Genomic DNA, 19,708 nt, shown 5'->3' with positions numbered 1-19,708 from the left:
CTCCCTCCCTTTTCCTTCCTTCCTCTTCTTCTTTTCTTCCTTCCAGCAAAAATTGTGACTATTTTAATTGCTGATTTCGCATGCGCAAAAGCATGCTTCTATTTATTTTTGACGTATAGTTTGGTTGCATTTCCTTAGGATCCAAGATTCAAAAGGAACAACAACATTTTATGATAAAGGTTTTCAGGGACTCATATAACTTCCCATTTCAGCTGAGTATTGTGATTGGTTACCTACAAGTTTCCAACATGTGCTTGTCATCCGTTTTCTAACCCTCAAACTGGACCACATCTGTAAGGAGAACACCGCAAACAACACTGCAAACATAAATAAGTTTTCAAACAAGTTTAAAGTACCCTCCCCAACAATCAGCATGTGCATTTGGAAATGAAACTAGAAATTTGGTCTTCCAAATCAATATGGGCACCCGACTTATAGAATTTTTTGCCCCTTTCCTCAGCATTCTGGTTTGACTGACAGCATTAAAGACAAAGCTTTGGTCTGAATCAGTGCAGGATTTACTGAACATCTAGCAATAGCATAATTTGACCAGAAAGATCTACATCCCACAATAACAAAGTGCAAAGTCCAGGTGAATTCTTTGAACCATTGATATGTATAATCCATTCTTGTGATTAACGTTCCAACCTTAGTGAATATTTGTGGCTGTAGTTTAACATTAGATTCATATTTACAAGTTAAAAATGGAGTAATTTCATGGTAGATGGGTCTTCGAGGAGGCTTCCAGAATTTGAAATCTATGATCGAGAGAATTGATTGACATTCCAAGAGAAGGGTACAAAGAAGGTACAGAAAATAACTTGAAGAAGAAGAAATTTAGTCAAGGAGGTTGGTGGAATAGATTATTGCAGATACTTTTGCTTTTGGATGCACTCACTTCTAATGCTTGTTAACTCCTATCTAACTATGACAACTTAAGCTCATCTCTCATTGCATATCAGAAAAACAGAACTTTGTTAATCTGCATCTTATCGGGTGAAGTTGATAGCTTAGCTCTTCTGCAAGGAGACTTCCAGGTTTCGTTGGTTTCACTGTTAAGTCTACTTGATGTTAGCCAAAAGGCTGAAAAGGTGTGAGCTTTTAGCTTCTGAGGCTAATATAATAAAAATTTAGTTGCAGGAGGATATTTACATGCTTAGTACATTAAAATTCTATGCAGATAGTTGAGTTTGTAGTAAATAACCCACCCTGCTTGAGTTAAGACTTACTACTAGGAGCTATTTGTTTGGGAAAGCAAGGCATCAGACTCACAGGAAAATTGAATCAAAACGGATAATTTAATACCAAGTTTGCTTTCCAAGAAATACCTAGTATTTAGCAACCTTATGAAGTCTATGTTAAAACAAAAACCAGCTAAATTAATCCTATAACAAAAACATAAAGGAAAACCAGCCAATTAAAATTTATAAACTTAACTCATGGCATGATTGATCGGAAGATTCTGTCTCACCAACCATAACGAGGTCATGGGTTCAGTCCCAACATCCAAAAGGAATGAAATAGCAAGACCAATGATCGCTCAATTCCAAGTTCCATTAGTAAAAAAGGCCATAGCTCTGGACAGACATGGCAGGGAGCACAACTACAAGTGTCCGGTTACAAGTTAACCTGGCTTAAACGTGAATGATTCAATGAACCGTGATCTCTTATCCTCAATAAATTACTAGTAGATTTAGCTGCCACAAATTTCAACCATGTCAAAATCGGAAACTACATTTTTTTCTCTCTCCTCATGCCCAATATTAAAGCTATAACTTCGAGGATGAGGATGGATAAGACCTTCCTAATGCAAGTCTAATTGCTTCTCATGTGGTGTGCACAAGGTCTTTAAAACCAGATTGAAAAAGCATTGCCAAGCTACGCCTGCTCACTTAAGGTTTACTCAGCATGCAATGAACTGGTTACACCTTTGCTGCATCTTTCCTAGAAATGGTGCCCGGCAGACACGTTCTCCTCAAGTTTTGTTTGACAACGAAAAAATTTACTCAATCATCGTTTGCAAAAACTTGGACCGTCGAAAGGCAGTCAAGCAAAGCAAACTTTTGCATAACCGAGCGTAATGAATTTGCAGTGTCATCCCGAATATGGCGTGCCCTGCCCACTTAGGCACTTCTTCCTGTCAATTCCATCAGTGTAACTCAATTTGCATGCTCTCTTCAAACATCGCACTCAACAAGGTCAAAAGTTAAACCAGTATTAGAGTACTAGTAATGTTTGCCAGCCTAATCTCCTCCTTAAATTGGCCACAAAGATCCACACGTTTAAACAAAGAAAAACAAAGACATCCTATCCCGTTCACTTTACATCTCTTTCTCCAAACCCAATAGTTCAAACAACGGGCAGAATCTGATCTTCAGGTATTCATGGTGAAAATGAAGAAAAAAATGGAGATAAAACAGGTGAAGGTGCCTTTTTTACAAGAAACCTTGCAGTTGATGAGAGAATGGGTACTAAAACTACATCCACTGCTCATGCTTGCATTGTATGATGGCCCAAAGCATCAACAATATCTTGCATAAGACACCACAATTTCTAGAGGATACAGCTTAATGAGTTATGAAACATTTCTAGTTTTCAGGTATCAAATCCACAGTGGCAGGTTTTGATGCATTATATCCATACACTACCAACTTTAAACCTCTAATTCCATTTAAAATTCACATAAAATACAAATAGTCAACCAGATCATCACACTGCATCGAACAGGTAACTAACAAGAAAGATATTAAGAGATTACTAAACAAAAACAGTATGATTACTTGATTGAAAAACCAACAAAGTATTCTTAGTTCAACAAAGCCTTAAAGAGCCACACTAAATTAACCAAAAACAGAACATCATATTAAGTTCATTAAAATTCAAAAACCAAACTAAAATGGCTCATGATGGACGAATTCCTTCCTACTTCACACCATTTAAATTCTTCAGCGGTACTGCAAAAAAGAACAAAAAAGAAAACACCCAGAGGTTAAGAAACTATTAATAGAAAAAAAAATTATAAAACTTAAGGAACAACAACCATCAGAAGAGTAATGACGAGGAGATACCTTGATAAATCCAATTTCCTTGGCATTGCTACGGAAGCACTGTCTGCAACACATAAGTCCGTACTTCCTGATGATGGCATGGGGGTTTCCGCACACACGGCTATCAACACGAAACAATAATTATAAGTACCACAAAACAACCACTACTGTAACATGAAAGCACCACAAAATCATTTAACCAAGACAAGACCAGATTTCAGAAAAAACATGGGCAAAATATTTCAACATGCTACTCCCAAAATAATTCATAGCAATCTCAATCTAAGCAAATTCCATGTCATTAAAGACCTTACGCACAATGATTAACATGATATACCGTTGGATCAGGCACTTGAAAAACAAAAGACAATTTCTCTTCCACTACGTCAACATATTATATTTTAAAAAATAACATCAAACAGAAAACTAAGCACTACAATAAAGAGTCAATGATAATAGTCTCCTCCTAAGAAATCCAAAAAAAAAAGAGTGAAGAGAAGGAAAGAAAGTAAATACCAGGCACGAGAGCCAGGGCCGTAGGTTTTGGGGTGAGAGTTCCAGACGTTAGAGTGACCCATGATAGATTAGCCGCTCCTCGATCAAAGCTCTGAAAGGAGAAGAGAGGCGGCCCGAGAGCAAAATGCAAACCTAGATGACGCGGAGTTGTTTTGCTTAGTGGGAATAGGATGTTATTTATAGGCGAATTCCAAAACCCTAGTTTTCCTTGTTAGTTGGGTACGGACTTGCTTGCCCGAGCAGCGGTGGTTTAATTGGCCCATAAAGAAGTACTTAGGCCCAATAAACTACAACCCGTGACCCGTTTTCCTTGTTAGGTGGATACCAACTTGCTTGCCCGTGAGGCGGTGGTTTAATTGGCCCATAAAGACGTACTTAGGCCCAAGAAACTATAACCCGTGACCCGTTTCGGTTTTTTTCTTTTGCTTTTTTCAATTAACCCCAAAAATGACAAAATTAATTAAGAATAAATAAATAAATTATTTTTTAAAATACAATATGTCACTATCCCAACTCAATTACAATCATCTCCTTAATCCATTCGGTATCACTAATAAGATTATATAAACAATCATCATGATTTATTCATGGTAAGTAAGTAAGTAACTCAACATTGCAATGCTCAAACTTTGAACATCTGAAATTAGAAATTACTTTAGGGTTTACGGTTTGATGACATTTAGTGAGCTAATAGTTTTGGAATTTCAATTTCATGTGCATTTTGTTCATCAGTAAAGATTTTTTACCCTTCTTAATGGGTAAAAGTTAAGCAAACAAAGCGTTGATATATTTGTTTTAATTTATTTTTCGTATTTGTAAATTGGATAACTAATATTTAAATCACATTATTTATCTTTTTACCTTGATACTATATTTTAATTCATTCTAAACCTTAAAAAATAGATTACAAGTTAGAAGAAAAAAGAAAATGAAATATAATTTTAGTGTAAATTTAAGCCATATTGTTCTCAACAAATCTAACAATACTCAATTTAAAACGTAGTATTAATTTTAAAAATTAACATCATATTTTAAATAAAATATTTATAAATCAAACATTATAATATTATTTTTAAAATTTTAATATAATAAGTACATTTTCATCTAATTAAATTGAAAATTATCCAGATTTAATGTATTTATAAACTTAGTAATTCATGAATAAGTTATTGGTAAACATGAATCTAATAAACAATAAATAATGTTTAGTAGTTCTAATAGTTTTTTAATAAATAACGTTTGCTGTTTTCCAAAGAAAAAAAATAATATTTACTAATTTCAAGAGTATTAATTTATTACTTTATTTTGTGTCTAGTAATGTAAATACCGATCTCCAAAGTGGCGACTCATAATACCAAAGGTGGAAACTTGAATCGTTGGGCCGTCCTGTATCCATGGCGGACCAAGCGGGCGCTTCCTCTTCTCACCTGGTAATCACCAACTATCTCACTGATTAATCTCCAATTAAAAATACCCGCCGACCTATTTTTTCTTTCATAACTACTATTCAATTATTTTGAGTATTTTTTTCGGTAGTTTCTTTCAATTTCAACTTTTCATGATTCATCTACGTTTTCAGAAAATCATTCTTGAAGAAGAAGATGATTACGACTTAATATACGGCGCTGAATCAGGATGGGTGGAAGCAAGAACGCAGTGTGATCACTTGGCTTCTTTATCGTCTGATCTCGCTCACATTCCAACCCCTAATACTCCCTGCAACAGGTTAGCCCTCTATTCTCTGAAACTCTAACTCTATTGTTATTAATTTCATGTCTATGAACAATCCTATCTCTTGATCAAACTAAGTTTTTTTTTTCCAGAAAGTTGGGTGTAGATATTTGGTTTGAGTCACATATTTTTCAGCAGGGATTAAATTAACTTATAGTTTAATAAAGTACTTAATAGTTTTTTTAGCACTGGAGCTGCTAAACCATCTTTGAAGTATGCATTCAGTGCTGTGGTTAATTTGTGACTTTAATGGAGATTCTTAGGGCAAGATTTCATAATTCTCTTCCTAATCTTCAAAGCTTTTTAAACTTGCAAGGTGCCAGCACCCAAGTGAGAATTGGTTGTGCCTATGCTGTAAGGATGTGCTATGTAGCCGTTTTGTGAATAAGCATATGCTTGAGCATTACAAGCAAACAACCCATTGCATAGCGCTTAGCTATAGGTATGTATTCAGTATTTGCTTTCCCTTTTGCTTCTCATTTTGCTATCTTTCTTCCTTGAGAAGATGCGTTGAAGTTGCAAAGTTTTGTGGGTAACTTTCTCTTGGTTGTATGAAACGAACCCAGTGACCTGTCAGTTTGGTGTTTCGCTTGCGATACTTACCTGGATGCTCAAGTGATTCGGCAACTGCGACCTGTTCACGAGACTGCATACATACTGAAATTCGGTGAAGCCCCTCCACATCGGTTGGAAGAATGCCCTCAGATAGAAGATAAGCAGGCCAAGGATATGCCGTCAGGCAGTTGAATCTCATGGTACATCATGGTTTTCTGACCCCTGCTGTTTTGTATTTGGGGTTGTGTACAAGGGCAGAAGAAGGTTGGTCTGGGATTGGATGAAAGGTTTCATGTTATCATTACCAAAATTTAATGCAAAACTAGTTGAATTTCAGTCTGATTTGGTCTGATTCTATGCGATAGCCCTTTATGAATGAGTTGAATTTAATGATAATCCCTAACAAAAGCAAATGTCCAGACAGGATGGTGTACTGAGGAATACCAAATATGGAGATCTCAACGAAAGAACTCAATAAAGTTGCTGTTGTTATAAAGAGAATAGGATTTCAACAGCAAATCTATTATGGACTTGTGCGGTTTAACTTACAGCCAATGGTAGCAGGTAAGCAAGAATGGATTTTCATATTCATTGATGTCTTTACTTTTCTAAAGGCACTTATTTTATTTATAAACTAAAATAATAAAATCTATGTAGAGTAAATACAGTATCAATTCGAAAAGAATTAAAAAAGTTGTTGGTGTGAGCATCAGTAGCTGCACTTTCAAGTATTCTTTTTCAGGCTGAATCTGTTTAATCATCAACAGCTAAGCAGCTAATGGCCTTTTCCTGCATATAAAGTAACAAAAATTAGAAAGATCGTTCAAACAGCACAATTAGTTAAAAAAATGATGTATCTTGGGTTGCTGAAGTGCATTGAACAAGAGTGTTAAGACATTGCTTATTGACCCTCAAGACAGCCGGTATTTACTCATTTGACAAACATAATTTAAGAAAAAAGTACCTGTGATATAGCTCGCTGCTTGTTCAGGAACTTGGTCCTTGTCTTACTCACGAGAGAATTAGGAGACTTGGTCATTTTCTGAAACCAAAGAGGGACATGTAAGAATTATCACAGTCAACAGGTTTGTCATCCATGAAGGAAATAAGAAAAATACAAAACCACAGAATTCTAGTTGGTCAAGGCCAAGGCAAAGAAAATCTGTCCTACCCTCTCCAGCTTCGATTGCGAAGAGCTTGTGAATGGTTTCGCTCTTAGAATCCGAGGCAAATAAAATTCAACAGTGACCTGCAAGGTTGGAATAATGAATCTTACAGCATTAGGATTATGGTACACAAATTGATACATGACAAATTCGAATTTCAGTTCACAAACTACTTAACGTGTTCTGTCTCTGGAATGAACGGCATATTGGCTGGAGGAGGCCTTTCTTTAGGCAGAAGCTCAAAAAGTTCATGGAAGTTTTCATTTTCCTGTTTATAGAACAAATACATTGAGCAAAAGAAAGAAAACTGTGATCAATGGAATGCAGAGTGTATCAGTTTAAACTTACCATCATGTGGTTGATAAATCCATCTTTTCCTAGAAATTGCTCCAGAAAGTTTAGCTGTAAGATTAATAGAAGGAACAAATTCAATAGATTAGTTTCATTCTTTCAGAAGACTTGCTGACAAATCTGAAGGTGTCTAAACTTTAAATACCTGTATTATCTGAGACCATGTTGATAAAGTGACTTCATATTCACCAAACTTGACATATTTATCTGGACAATTCCCTTCCTGATAACAGACGGTTTTAGTAAAATCAGTATCCAAAATAATTCAAAACATCTGATATGGAATTGCTTGTCAGTTACCATAAAATAATTTAGAACATTTGACATATCATTGGACTGGCTTCTCAGTTTGTCAATAATCTTGTTCTTCTCTTCTTGCTTTTCTGAAGTAACACTTTCATGAGTTGTGAACTTCTCCAAAGTGTTGGTTTCAAATATCAGAGCTAGAGCCACACTGGCTGCTTTACGGACTTTTTCATCCTTATTTGCTATTAGGTCTGAAAAATATGAAATTGCCCTGCATCCATTAGGAAAACCACCAATGTTACTTCAGAATAAGTTTGCAGCCACATTAGGAGTACTTTGTACCCTCCAACGTATACAGGTTTGAAATTTGAAAACTATTTAGAGGATGGAAGGCAACTAGGGGCACTGTGAGAAAACCATATGGGAATAAAGACGAAAACCCAAAATTGAAGAACAAACTCCATATATAATCTGACTAGGCACAAGAAAGTTATAAATATGTTTGTAAGGCTTACCCTTGCCAATACTTGTAACTGAGTCTCCATCCATCGAGGGTTGAGAGAAGAAAGCACCAAGCAGATATTGCAGCTGCTAGAATAGCTGGTGGGTGTTTACTTGAATCCATCTGAGATGGAAATAAATTTTCACTTTTAACTTTCCGATGATATATATCGAAGTAAAAAGACCATTAATTGTATATATAGAAGTAAGACTCAAGAAGCAGGGTACATGGCTAACAAATTACAGACTCGTACGAATAGAGATTAAAGCGAGTTAAACATGCTTAATTTATGTGGTTAAAATCTCTGTCTTAATTAACAAAATGAGGAAATCTTTAACAAGATATAAGATGGAAAACATACGCTACATTCAGGATTAATGAAATTCCATATCAATAGCATTGCTTGTTCAGTCTCATCTATGTAACTATCTGCGGTGAAAAAAGCTACCATGGCCAAAGAATGTAGTGCCTGCAAATATATTTATAAATTAATCCATCAATATGGATCCCAAAATCAGAGAAGTATTAATCTCAATGTTTATCTTTTTCTACCTTTGAGTCATTACACTTGGTTTTGAGAAGATTGGAAAGTGCAGGAACTGAATCTATATACACTTCCCGTGCCTTGTCCGGGCAACGAATTACCATTGCGATCAACCCTGTAAAAATATGGGGTGACATGAGAAAAGAACGCGTATTCTAAAAGTAAAAGTGTATGTGTTGTTGCAAATCAAAACTAACCAATGGCCTCTGTTGCTAGCCGTAGCTCTTTAGCAGATCCTTTCTTCATGACATTCAAGCATTGATATAGTAATGTAATCGAACTGCAAGAAAAAGAAAAACAAGACAAAATTAGTTGAAGAAACTTTCATTGCTAGCTAATTTTTGTTCATTCCATCTTTCTTTTTGTTTTTCCATTTAAAGAGTGATGCATTGCAAGGAAAGCACGTACTTCTCATCCACAAACTCATGCTCTGGCTTGATATTTAAGGCTTCAACAATCGATGATAGTGCTTCCTCTCGTTTGGGAGACCTGCATTAACAACAATTACAGGAAAAAATAATCAAATTTTTAAGCGGTTACCACTAGAATATATACGTAAAATATAATTAATTAGTATTAATAATTATTACACCAAAACACTGAAGAATGTTAAGAGAACAAACTGAGTTAAAAATATATATATATACCTTTTCTCAGGAAAACATCTTAGCTGATGTTCCAGTTCAAACTTGGATGCATTCTTAAAATCGTCCATACTGCCACTATCATCATCATCGTCATCGTCATCAACCCAATTATAAGCATCTGCAAGTTTTCCATACAAATTAGCTTATTGAAGCAATTAAACCAGCTGTCTCATAAGCTGGCTAGAGGTAGGGGCCGGGTTGAAACCTCACAGCTCACATGCGAAAGGGCAGAAGCTTAAACACACATAAAATAATGAAGTATATATCGGGTCGTGACTGAAAAAACAGAAGCCTAACTTTCATTCGATTACAAAGTCATATATATACGTATGGCACATTCCTGAAAATAAGTAAATGACCATTATAAATTAACCCAGACACATTGAACAACACTGGAGTAAGGGAAGCAGCTTGGCTATCTTCACACTACCAATGCATGGCAGTTCACGTACCTGCTGGTCCATTCAAAAGTTCATCAGTTTGGTGCTAAATATTGTCAAACTGATCTCGAAATTCAACACCTGATCAAGCGAATACATAGCAATGGGGGGTGGGGTGTCTATAGGTAGCTAGATAAATTCTTGTGGTTCAACATCTTTTCTATGACTCGGGAAATCAAGCATCTCAAAAACGTAATATTCTATTTTTCTTTTCTACGTAAACAAAACCAAACCTAGAATCTGTCAACTTCTGTTTGTAATACTCAAAGTTTTCTTGACATAAGAACGTTAAATTATAGCTAGTAACATCTCGGTAATGCTTCATACAAATTGTTAAAAAGAAAACGGAAAAACTTAAACCTCGTGGACTCATTTTTGTTGATCTACCGTAGAAACTGGAAACACGGTTTAATTCTTTGCTGCCGGTAGAACCTCGGAAAGAGTTTTGCTTTGCTGCTGCTAGAAGCTCGAAAAGCTCAAACTCTTATTCCCCTCTTGTTCTCAGCAATCACCTGCAAGTTGGATTGCAGGAGATAGGATAGCTTACTTATATAGGCAGGCTATCCTAAAGCGTCTTGGTTTGCATGGCTTCTTACGAGGCGATCAAGAGTTCAACTTTACTTTAGCTTAGGATTTCGTTTTTCATTTAAAGTCATATTATATATTTTAACTTTAAAGATTTAAAGAAACACACACATAAGAGGCTTAAAAAGTTAAAGAAATTACAACTGAAATTAGGATTAGTTAAATATTATAGTTGTATTGGATAATTAATTAGTGAATTTATATTTAAGACTTACAGGCATGTATAGAGTTTATGCAGTACCACTTAATTACAAAGTGCTAATTCATAAATGTACAATGATAAAAATTTAATATTTTCAAAATAAATATTTTTAAAATTATGAATATTTATTTTTGAGAACTCTCAATTTTAAGTTATTTATTAACTAAATGAAAATATTTAATTAATTAATAGCATATAAAATCTATGCACTGACAGTGTAACAAATATACATAAAAGTGACAACATTTAGTTAATCAATGTACCATATTAACAATTCAAAATTTTTTATTGAAATTGGCATTCATTATTGATAAATGAACTTTTTATTGAACTAATTAAACATCTTTCTTAGATTGAAATTTAACATTTTTAATGAAGTTAAATAACGTTTAAGATCTCATTAGAATTGAATAATTCAATTCAATGATCAATCACACTTAAATAAAAAAGATTAATAACAATTCTTTTACACATTGAACAATTTATAGGTTGGGACAATAAAGATGGTTACTTGAGCTAATGTCCAAATAAATATAAGAATTACAAAATTAACCGCCACCCCTTGTTGAATATGAGTATACTCCAGGGTTCAGGCCATGACTGCTCTTTTAATATCTCTATTCAGAATTCAATGTGGCTGGTTGTAGTTCCTTCTAAATCACAGCCGCGCTGCTCACACTCTAGCTTGCCCCACCTTGCATCCACTCGCTCACATGGGAATCTCAATTTACCAAGGCTGTTGGAAAAAATCAATGTCAAAACTAACTAACTAGAATTAAGGTATAAAAATGGTCAAGCTAATATTGCTCAAAGCTGAATAATCACTAGCGAACTGTTGCATAGGCAACTAGGCTAATTGACATGCAATATATTATTCCTCAGCTTAAAAGGGGAGATTAAGTTTACCTTCTGTTAACAACATTGTGCACGTGACAGAGCCATTGGGAGAACTCATCATGAGATCCAGCCTGTACAGGGTTTGCTCTGAGAAGCATGCATGAAATATATTCGTCAGTAAAGATTAAAATTAATAACGTTAAAGGAAGTATATGGACACTACATCTATAGAAAGAACCCCGACCCAAATTTTTATTGAAGACAAAAGAATCCAACATTGTGAACATTATGAATAAACAGGATAAAAGTGTAAAGGGCCTACTGACTCCTCTCCTTTCCTCTCAAATGAATGATTGAATATAATCAAACAAACAAAGTAATTAAAACATCCAACAGCTATCAATTTTGATTTAAAAAGGGCTTGACTTTGAAATTCCATTATATTTCATTCAGCAGTCCCAATAACTTCAGGACTTGACTATTTTTGCTTTGTTCCCCTTTTTGTTGTTAGCTTTTATGGCAAATACTAATGCTACTTCAATTTCAAACCCGGATGGGGTGAGATGCAGAATAGCATCCTGGTGCTATTTAGAAGTCCCCTGGATCATACCATCCTGAAAGAAAGGTGAACAGAAGTGGTAGACTAAGATTCATAAACTGGAATCTGCCACCGGAGAAAGGAGGTGGAGAAGACAAGAATATATACCTCAGAACTTCTTTAAAGTGATCTGCACATTCCTTGCAGGGGTACATTCGAGATAGTATTGACATCTGCAAGCCAAAAGCCTTCTTATGAGTCCTCAATCATCAATAAGGACAACAAGTTACTTCTATAACCCAGTTTTATTGCTCCTTACAATTCCTATATGTAGGTAGAAGTCTAAACAATCATAGACTGATATGATTGGCAAGTAAGGTGTAATTAACCTGACCAGAGCTTTTGCATGTTTGGAGTCTTTGGACTCAGCTCATTTCATTTTTAATCAAAATTCATATCGAGCTTGAGCTTAAAAATTACAAGCTTGATTAAGGTGATTAAGATTTAAGAATATAGATCTTTCACCAAGGATGACAGAGTACCAGCTCTTTTACATCCTTCCTTTGCTGCCTTGTTGGATTTTCAGGATACTGGGAGAAAAAAAAAACAGAAGAGGTTAATAGGCTGCATTCAAAACAATCAGTATAAAGACATAGACATAAGAACTGAGAAGCAGAAGAGAAAAACAAAAGTAGAGGTAATTAATGAGAAGACCTGAGCAGCAAGAGTGTGAAGAAAAGTCCAAGTAGCTCTTCCAAGCTCTTCTCTGGTAACAGGTGCAGCAGAATTCTGTTAAAGAACCATAAATCAATGTTCAACCAAGCAGGCTAATTTTATAGAACTACAAAATGGGTCTCACAAATGAAAAAACCTGACAATAAGAAGCTTGTATACTAGGAAATAAGCGTGATATGGGAATTTCGACAAACAGTTAATAAGCAAGCTGCGAGCAACGTAATGGACACTCGTACAAGCTTCGAGATTGGTACCAAGTAAATAAGCATATGAAAGATGGAACGATGGGGAATGGCAGGTACCTTAGTAGTAGTGGCAGGGTAGTCAGCGTTTGGTCCTGATGATGAGAGAGAGATGAGAGGATTTTTCTTGGTGGGCGATGGATGATGAGACTGCCGGGTGAAATTGGCAAGGTGCGTTTGGACACAATTCGAGAATCTTTCAACGGTTTGAAACAAAGCTTGGATTGGGTTTGGATTTTCAGGCATCTTGCTTGACAGACACAAAGGCGGGAAAACAAGAAGTTGGACGTTTAAGGTGCTGTTTGGGTACTTCTCTAAATAACTGTTCGAAAAAGGGCCAATGACAGCTTTTCTTAGTGAGGGTAACATAAGATTATTATTATTATTATTAAAATTAAATTTTTAAAAGACTAATTTTTTTTATTATTGTTGCTACACATTAGGTTGAGATATAAGAATATTAATTTTTTTACATAATATTAAAATTTTTTAAACTATTTAAAAAAATTTAAATAAGTCTTTATGTTATTATTATGATCAATCAAGTTATTATATTTTTATTATGAGTCAAATAAGTTTTTTTATTTTTATTTTGTGTCAAATAAATTTTTATGATTAATGATTAATTTTGTCAAAATATCATTGTCATTTTATATTGCGTGATAATAACGTAACATATTAATATATCATAATTAATGATAATGTGACATATTTACATATTATAATTAATGATAACATGACATATTAATTTAACATGATAATATGATAATGTAATATTTTTTATCCTCTGCATTAATGTCATGTCAATGCTATGTGGATATAAAATAACAGATGATATTTTGAATTAGTTAATAATTAGTAATAAATACTTATTTGATCCAAAATAAATATATAAAAACTTAATTGAACACAATAAAAAAAACAATAGCTTGTTTAATTTAGGAACTTATTTAATCATTATCCCTATTTTTTTTATTATTCTTATAAATTTACATTTAAGCACTAATTTTTTTCATTAAATAATTTGATAAGATGTTATCCAATCTTTATGTTTTTTTCATTTTTTATTAAAAGAAAAATCAATGTCTAGAAATAATATTGAAAGTTAAATAATCATTATTCAAATAGCTTTATGCTTAAAAGTAGAGGTGTCAATATGGGTTGAGCTGGGTTAGTCCATTTTTTATATGGACTATCAAAACTCCAGTCCAATCCACCCATTATCAACCCATGGGTCAATTAGGACAACTCACTTCTTTTTTTTTCAAAAAAAAAAATTCATTTCCTCAATTTTACCTAAAACTCCTTATGAATAAAATTGTTGCATAATTTAATCTATAAATTGAATAATAAAAATATGTTACAACAAAATAAATTACACTAAATATAAATAAATAAATAAATTATATCAAATATAAGTAAAGTTTTAATTTTTAACATAAATTACAATCCTATTAACATAAGTACGTAACAAAATAAATAGAAATTTCAATACTCATTTATGTCCTTCCCAATCCTCATTTTTAAGTAAAATATTTGAATCTTGTTTGGACAATAATGATGTATCAAGATTTGAATTATTATCAACTAATATTCATTACCATAAAAGAAAAAGAGATAGTGAGTTTTAATCTTAAGTAAAATTATTAATTTGACAAATAAAGATTAAAGACATTGAAATATATAAGATAAACAATATCATTAGTAACTAAATTATTAATTTTATATAGCTAGATATATAAAATTATAAATTTATTTTTTTCTTATGACCTGTACCAACTCGATACAACTCATTGATCAGATGGACTAGCCTATCTAAACCCAATTATAATATGAACTTGAAATTTCATAACCCAACTAACCCCATTTTTAATAAAAAATAAACCGGTCAAATGGGTCAGGCTCATTTTGACAAGTTTACTTAAAAGGGAGCATTTTATTTGTGGTTTTTTTATTATAATTTTGAAATTATTCAATTATAATTAAGAGTGTGTTAATGAGTATTTTTTATTCGATATCTTGCATTACTCAATCCAATTAAGCAAAATTAGAGTATTTAATAATCGGGTTTAAGCATTAAAATTATTACTCATCATGAGTTCGGGTAGGATTCAAGTAGTGATCTTAGGATACTATTGAACTTCATTATAAATAATGATGATTGATATTAAATTTTAATTTTATATGTATTATTTTTTGTTTATACATTTTTTATAATTAATGTAATATTTATTAAAATTCATTACTTATTCTATATATAATTTTAAATTTTAATTTATTTTTTATAAATTAATTTACTTTTCATCAATAATATATATAAAAATTAATTTTTATTTATTTCAATAAAAATATTTAACAAATAATATTTAAAATATTTATGTACCCATTCAAATGGTAATTCAAAAATTTAAACAAATATTTATAAGATTCGGATACTTTATCAAATAATAACATTCGTGTTAAGGTAATTTAAAAATAACAAATACCCTACTCATAAAACTCTGTAATTATAACAAGTAATTATATCTCATTCTATAACTTATAATTGCAAACTTCATATAATATTTTAATAAAATTTACGCAATTCTAAATTATGACTGTAAATTATAATTAATTAATTATAATTGCGGATGATATAATCCGGTTATAAGACTACAATAAAAACATCCATTCTTTAGAAATGTAATGGATAGAGCACAATCTTCAGCAACCGGGTGGACCTCCGAGTTTCTAACGGTTAAAGACTTTTTTCCTTTTTTTTTTTTTATTATCAGATTTCGGCATTTTCCACTTCCCAGCCGGCAGCCGCTGCAACAAACGAAGGAATGACGACGGCGACCGCGACGGCGACGCCTTGCGTGGCTCACTTGGTTGGCCGTTCCACCGCTCGTCTTCAATACTCTAGAGCCGCTCCTCTCCTTTACCGAAACGCTGCATTTTCGACCAAGAAGAGTAACAAGAACAAGCTCTCATCAGGAAAATCTTGCTCTACCTCTATTATCGCCGCCTTACCTTTCGAACTCTCCCCTCCCCCCATCGATCATGACTTCCTAGTACAGTCTGCCCCTGCGCTACCCTCATCATTTTTTTTCATTGAAAAAGTATGGTGTTTTGGGATTTTTAATTTGATTGTTTACAGGATACAGTTACAGCTGAAGGTGCAAAGGTCTCAGAGGAAGGAATAATAGAAACTTTTGAGAATGATGATGAAGCTTTGGATGCATTCGATAATGGGGTGGTGGTGCGTTTCTACTTTAAATTCAATTTCTGACTCAATATTTCTCGTTTTCATTTTCTTTGTGACTTGAATCTCTTAATATTATTAGATATCCTTGTTTTTCATTTGATGGCTTTTAGGTTATGGACCTTTCACATTTTGGACGGATAAGAGGTAGGTACCTCTGCTTATTTCCCACTGCACTTCATTTGAGGTTTACTTATCCGAGTATGATTTGTTCTTATGAAAATAATATATTGGATTGAATTATTGAAGTCAGTGGAGATGACCGTATTCAGTTTCTTCACAACCAAACTACTGCAGATTTTGAATGTCTTAGTGAAGGACAGGTGTGTGTTTCTTGGGGAGTAGTAGATATACATACCCTCTTTGTTTGCGTCATTTTTTTGCTTCATTTGGTTCAAATTGAATGGATTTTCTTCAATTGAAATTCATAGGGATGTGATACAGTTTTTGTTACGCCAACAGCGAGGACAATAGATATTGCTTATGCGTGGATTATGGTAGTCTTATTTCCTATTTCTAATGTATTTTAGTTTGCTTTTTAGCAATGGATGGATCCTAGTTGATTTGTTTGCTTATTAGTCTTTTGTTCAAGTTCACAGAAAAAGGCAGTTGTGTTAGTGGTTTCACCAGAGACCTGTGGAAACATAACTGAAATGCTCAATAAGTATGTCCATTCAACCTCTTGGAGATCATTGCATTCATTGCTTTTGTCCCTGAATAGCTTTGCCATGTTCGTGGTGCTCAGCTTTTCTTTTGCAGGTACGTATTTTTTGCTGATAAGGTAGAGATTCAAGACATCACCAAGCAAACTTGCTTATTTGCTCTAGCAGGTCCAAAAAGCAACCAAGTAAGGAAATTTCTATAAATTGTTATTCTTCCATGACATTGCTCTTTTTGTTGGTTTTAATTTTGATGATCTTAATGACTTGAGTTGTAATGTGCAAACAGGTGATGGCTAATTTGAATCTCAGTGATCTTGTTGGGCAACCATATGGCACAAATCGACATTACAGCGTAAGGTCTCTATATTCTTTTGAGCAAGTTGTTAATTTTGGTCTGTCTTGGACTATTTTGCATTTTTAATTTTTTTTATGTGGTAAGTTCCTCGCTGGTAAGATTCTTTGATGTCAAAATAGTATTTAGAATAGGAAAGTAGTCAAATTGTATTCTGTTTAGTGTTTATTGTTGTATATCAAAAATAGGATTTTTATCCAATTTCAGGTGAATGGTATGCCTCTAACTGTTGGGGTGGGAAATATAATTTCTCAAGAAGGTTTTTCGTTGTTGATGTCACCAACGACAGCCGGATCAGTCTGGAAAACTCTTCTATCTCAGGGTGCTATTCCATTGGGTTTTAATGCCTGGGAAAAACTAAGGGTTATACAAGGTGGTAATTCTTTATTTGTTGCCCTGTCATGGCTTCATGGTTTATTTATTTGCTCAATGCAGAATATCAAATTCAAGCATTTGCTAAGTCCAGTTGTAGTGAAGCATTTTGAGCATTTCTGTTACTAGTCTTGTTAAAAAAGCAGTCTAGGAAAATGTTTATTAAGTAGCTCTCTGATTTAATTGATTGTTAATATTTTTTTATTCCCGATTAATTGTAATTCAGTAAGTTCTTAGGCAAATCTAACTTAATTTTGCAGGACGACCAGCTCCTGGAAAGGAGCTAACTAATGAATTTAATGTTCTGGAGGCTGGTCTTTGGAACTCAATTTCTATGAACAAGGGTAGCTAATCCTTACCATTGACTATCTGCTAAGAAAATTTCAAAGATGCTCTATCTAACGCTACTATTCTTAGGCTGTTATAAGGGGCAAGAGACAATATCAAGACTCATTACATATGATGGAGTTAAACAGAGACTATGGGGAATTCATTTGTCAGCACCAGTAGAACCTGGCAGCCCAATTACAGTTAATGGGAAAAAGGTTCTAGTCCGTTTCTTTCCGTAAAGTGATTTGTTAGATTGAAATACATGTATATATTGGAATTATGAGGGAATTCGTTTACTTTTGGCTCATATTTAAGGTAGAATGGGGAACTGACACAAAGCTTTTCTTTAAATTCTGCAGGTCGGAAAGCTGACAAGCTATACCACTGGAAGAAAGGAATCTGACCATTTTGCTTTAGGCTACATCAAGAGGCAAGCAGCTTCGTGTGGGGATACTGTGGTTGTTGGAGAAAATATTCTTGGGACAGTGGTGGATGTTCCTTTTCTTTCTCAGCAATCTCCTCCAACAAAGAAATCCAGTCCTTGACTTAACAGAAATTATACAGATATAACTACTACTTTCGCATGCCTTGATTTCTTGTCATTCTTCAATGGTATGCCATGAACACGTTTTTCTTTTTGTATAATTCTTTTTTAAATCATTTCCCATCTTGTTGGTGTGGTGGTCTTCATAAATATGTATGAAGACTTGCATCTTTTTTATTTTTATAGTGATAGGAAAACTTTAGTAAATAGGCAATACCATTTTTGTCATGGCTTTTGCAGAATATATAGATGATGCTTAGCTATCTGAATAAAAAGAAAATTTTGTAGAAGAAGATAGATAAACAGGACATTCTATTCAAAAAGTAAAAAAGTAGGACATATAATAGCCTTAAGTGATAAGCAGTAGTAAAAAAAAAATAAAAGAAGAGAATCAAGAAAGGGGCTTGGAACTGTATTTTTTTAATTACCAGTTAAGAACTATAAAGTGCAATTTTCTTTTCTTCTCATGGTTACACATTTTTGCATATTTTACTTCCATAAAATGTGAGGCAAAAAGTATTACCTTGTACTAATCACATACAAAGTATCATATTTAAGAGATGTTTTCTGCATCCTGTAAAAGGTTACAATGCGTAAGGAGGGGGATTATCTAATGATCAATCAAGAACAATCTGCCAATATAAGCTTCGAAGCCTTGTTGATCAGTCAATTCTGTGGGAAAGTTGACAAGAAATGTGATTCTCAAGTCACCTCGCTTTGCTCCTTTGGCATTGGACATTCCTTGAACCTGAATGACTTTTTCATATCCTGAGTAACTGAAAGGGAGCAATCTGTGAGAGCCTTCACGATAGGGACCTCAACGGCAATCTCCAAATCGTGCCTTGCCACTTAAACAAAGGACAACGGTATCTGCTGGAAGATAGCCCGGTTTCTTACCGCCTTTTCCCTCGAATGTAGCTTTTGTTCCTGTTTTTTTCATCCCGGCTTCATATTTATTGTTAGTGGCTCCTCCCTCTTCTTGGACAATCATTCTGCCAACATCTGCATCAAGCACAATGTTAGAGACTAAATTTAAATCTATTTTTAAAATTTCATCTAACAATTACTCTTTGATTTTGTATCAGAATCTTCGACTTAAAGACAGATTATGAATTCTGCCTACCCCTAAACATGTAGTAAGCACTAGTACTCGGGAAAAGGATGATGTATGAAAGGGAGAACATACCCTTCATTCGAGATGACATCCCTGATTAACTTGATCTTTTCTAGCCCTCCATAGCACAGCTCCTCCAGGGTGCAGTCAAGCATTTTTTTTCAACTGGGCGAGGTTTTCTCTGAGCAGTGGACTGAAAGAATATA

The 19,708-nt window shown here is 33.9% G+C and overlaps 5 protein-coding genes across 10 annotated transcripts; 2 read left to right on the top strand and 3 right to left on the bottom strand.

Moving 5' to 3' along the window:
• Positions 1–2,758: 2,758 nt before the first annotated feature.
• Positions 2,759–3,725, bottom strand: LOC18608068 (small ribosomal subunit protein uS14z/uS14y/uS14x). The gene is made up of 3 exons (XM_007042551.3): positions 3,564–3,725; positions 3,069–3,168; positions 2,759–2,954 (listed from the first exon to the last, which is right to left on the bottom strand). Exons 1-3 carry the CDS (start codon positions 3,623–3,625, stop codon positions 2,946–2,948), a joined length of 171 nt encoding a protein of 56 aa, XP_007042613.1. The 5' UTR covers positions 3,626–3,725; the 3' UTR covers positions 2,759–2,945.
• A 1,149-nt stretch (positions 3,726–4,874) lies between these two features.
• On the top strand, positions 4,875–6,577 carry LOC18608067 (histone deacetylase-like protein). 5 transcript variants are annotated; one of them, XR_016024461.1, is made up of 5 exons: positions 4,875–4,993; positions 5,143–5,288; positions 5,611–5,736; positions 5,861–6,113; positions 6,274–6,577. XR_016024461.1 is itself a non-coding variant. In XM_088803223.1 (5 exons), the coding sequence occupies exons 1-4, from the start codon at positions 4,958–4,960 to the stop codon at positions 6,039–6,041; spliced, it is 489 nt and encodes a 162-aa protein (XP_088659349.1). In that variant the 5' UTR covers positions 4,875–4,957; the 3' UTR covers positions 6,042–6,049; positions 6,274–6,577. The 5 variants fall into 5 exon arrangements, 3 of the variants coding, with proteins under 3 accessions (XP_088659349.1, XP_088659348.1, XP_017972063.1); XR_001926847.2 differs by having other exon boundaries at positions 6,270–6,577; XM_088803223.1 differs by having other exon boundaries at positions 5,861–6,049.
• Positions 6,578–6,602: 25 nt separating this feature from the next.
• On the bottom strand, positions 6,603–9,769 carry LOC18608066 (uncharacterized). Its single transcript, XM_018114854.1, has 15 exons — positions 9,758–9,769; positions 9,633–9,645; positions 9,306–9,423; positions 9,067–9,147; positions 8,856–8,938; positions 8,667–8,773; positions 8,476–8,583; positions 8,128–8,237; positions 7,685–7,883; positions 7,512–7,589; positions 7,364–7,417; positions 7,194–7,283; positions 7,021–7,098; positions 6,814–6,891; positions 6,603–6,638 (listed from the first exon to the last, which is right to left on the bottom strand). The coding sequence occupies exons 1-15, from the start codon at positions 9,767–9,769 to the stop codon at positions 6,603–6,605; spliced, it is 1,245 nt and encodes a 414-aa protein (XP_017970343.1).
• A 1,169-nt stretch (positions 9,770–10,938) lies between these two features.
• ERV1 (Erv1/Alr family protein) lies at positions 10,939–13,227 on the bottom strand. The gene is made up of 6 exons (XM_007042547.3): positions 12,945–13,227; positions 12,622–12,696; positions 12,450–12,497; positions 12,076–12,140; positions 11,439–11,516; positions 10,939–11,268 (listed from the first exon to the last, which is right to left on the bottom strand). The coding sequence occupies exons 1-6, from the start codon at positions 13,128–13,130 to the stop codon at positions 11,154–11,156; spliced, it is 567 nt and encodes a 188-aa protein (XP_007042609.2). The 5' UTR covers positions 13,131–13,227; the 3' UTR covers positions 10,939–11,153.
• A 2,345-nt stretch (positions 13,228–15,572) lies between these two features.
• Positions 15,573–19,108, top strand: LOC18608064 (Glycine cleavage T-protein family). Of its 2 annotated transcripts, XR_016024573.1 has the most exons (13): positions 15,573–15,937; positions 16,024–16,125; positions 16,242–16,275; positions 16,378–16,451; positions 16,560–16,625; positions 16,728–16,792; positions 16,888–16,975; positions 17,077–17,142; positions 17,350–17,515; positions 17,775–17,858; positions 17,932–18,059; positions 18,204–18,456; positions 18,972–19,108. XR_016024573.1 is itself a non-coding variant. In XM_088803421.1 (12 exons), the coding sequence occupies exons 1-12, from the start codon at positions 15,710–15,712 to the stop codon at positions 18,387–18,389; spliced, it is 1,287 nt and encodes a 428-aa protein (XP_088659547.1). In that variant the 5' UTR covers positions 15,573–15,709; the 3' UTR covers positions 18,390–18,511. The 2 variants fall into 2 exon arrangements, 1 of the variants encoding a protein (XP_088659547.1); XM_088803421.1 differs by lacking the exon at positions 18,972–19,108 and having other exon boundaries at positions 18,204–18,511.
• The last annotated feature ends 600 nt before the right edge of the window (positions 19,109–19,708 follow it).

Source organism: Theobroma cacao, chromosome 2, assembly GCF_053813885.1.
Source record: "Theobroma cacao isolate CCN51 chromosome 2, ASM5381388v1, whole genome shotgun sequence".
Lineage (NCBI taxonomy): Eukaryota > Viridiplantae > Streptophyta > Magnoliopsida > Malvales > Malvaceae > Theobroma > Theobroma cacao.
The sequence above is the reverse complement of the archived record's forward strand: the minus strand, read 5'-3'. Positions and strand labels throughout refer to the sequence as shown.

What these genes read in the sequence shown, in the direction of transcription:
- LOC18608068 (XM_007042551.3), bottom strand. Translation starts at nt 3,625, where the DNA reads ATGGGTCACTCTAACGTCTGGAACTCTCACCCCAAAACCTACGGCCCT. An exon ending in GGCCCTGGCTCTCGTGCCTG is followed by an intron (nt 3,169 to 3,563) that starts GTATTTACTTTC and finishes TCGTGTTGATAG; the next exon opens with CCGTGTGTGCGGAAACCCCC.
- LOC18608067 (XM_088803223.1), top strand. Translation starts at nt 4,958, where the DNA reads ATGGCGGACCAAGCGGGCGCTTCCTCTTCTCACCTG. An exon ending in GCGCTTCCTCTTCTCACCTG is followed by an intron (nt 4,994 to 5,142) that starts GTAATCACCAAC and finishes CTACGTTTTCAG; the next exon opens with AAAATCATTCTTGAAGAAGA. An exon ending in TGCATAGCGCTTAGCTATAG is followed by an intron (nt 5,737 to 5,860) that starts GTATGTATTCAG and finishes AAACGAACCCAG; the next exon opens with TGACCTGTCAGTTTGGTGTT.
- LOC18608066 (XM_018114854.1), bottom strand. An exon ending in CATGAGTTTGTGGATGAGAA is followed by an intron (nt 8,939 to 9,066) that starts GTACGTGCTTTC and finishes TTTTTCTTGCAG; the next exon opens with TTCGATTACATTACTATATC. An exon ending in CATGGTCTCAGATAATACAG is followed by an intron (nt 7,418 to 7,511) that starts GTATTTAAAGTT and finishes TTAATCTTACAG; the next exon opens with CTAAACTTTCTGGAGCAATT.
- ERV1 (XM_007042547.3), bottom strand. Translation starts at nt 13,130, where the DNA reads ATGCCTGAAAATCCAAACCCAATCCAAGCTTTGTTTCAAACCGTTGAA. An exon ending in TTCACACTCTTGCTGCTCAG is followed by an intron (nt 12,498 to 12,621) that starts GTCTTCTCATTA and finishes TTTTTCTCCCAG; the next exon opens with TATCCTGAAAATCCAACAAG. An exon ending in CACTTTAAAGAAGTTCTGAG is followed by an intron (nt 11,517 to 12,075) that starts GTATATATTCTT and finishes CATGCTTCTCAG; the next exon opens with AGCAAACCCTGTACAGGCTG.
- LOC18608064 (XM_088803421.1), top strand. Translation starts at nt 15,710, where the DNA reads ATGACGACGGCGACCGCGACGGCGACGCCTTGCGTGGCTCACTTGGTT. An exon ending in ATAACTGAAATGCTCAATAA is followed by an intron (nt 16,793 to 16,887) that starts GTATGTCCATTC and finishes TTTCTTTTGCAG; the next exon opens with GTACGTATTTTTTGCTGATA. An exon ending in CTCAATTTCTATGAACAAGG is followed by an intron (nt 17,859 to 17,931) that starts GTAGCTAATCCT and finishes TACTATTCTTAG; the next exon opens with GCTGTTATAAGGGGCAAGAG.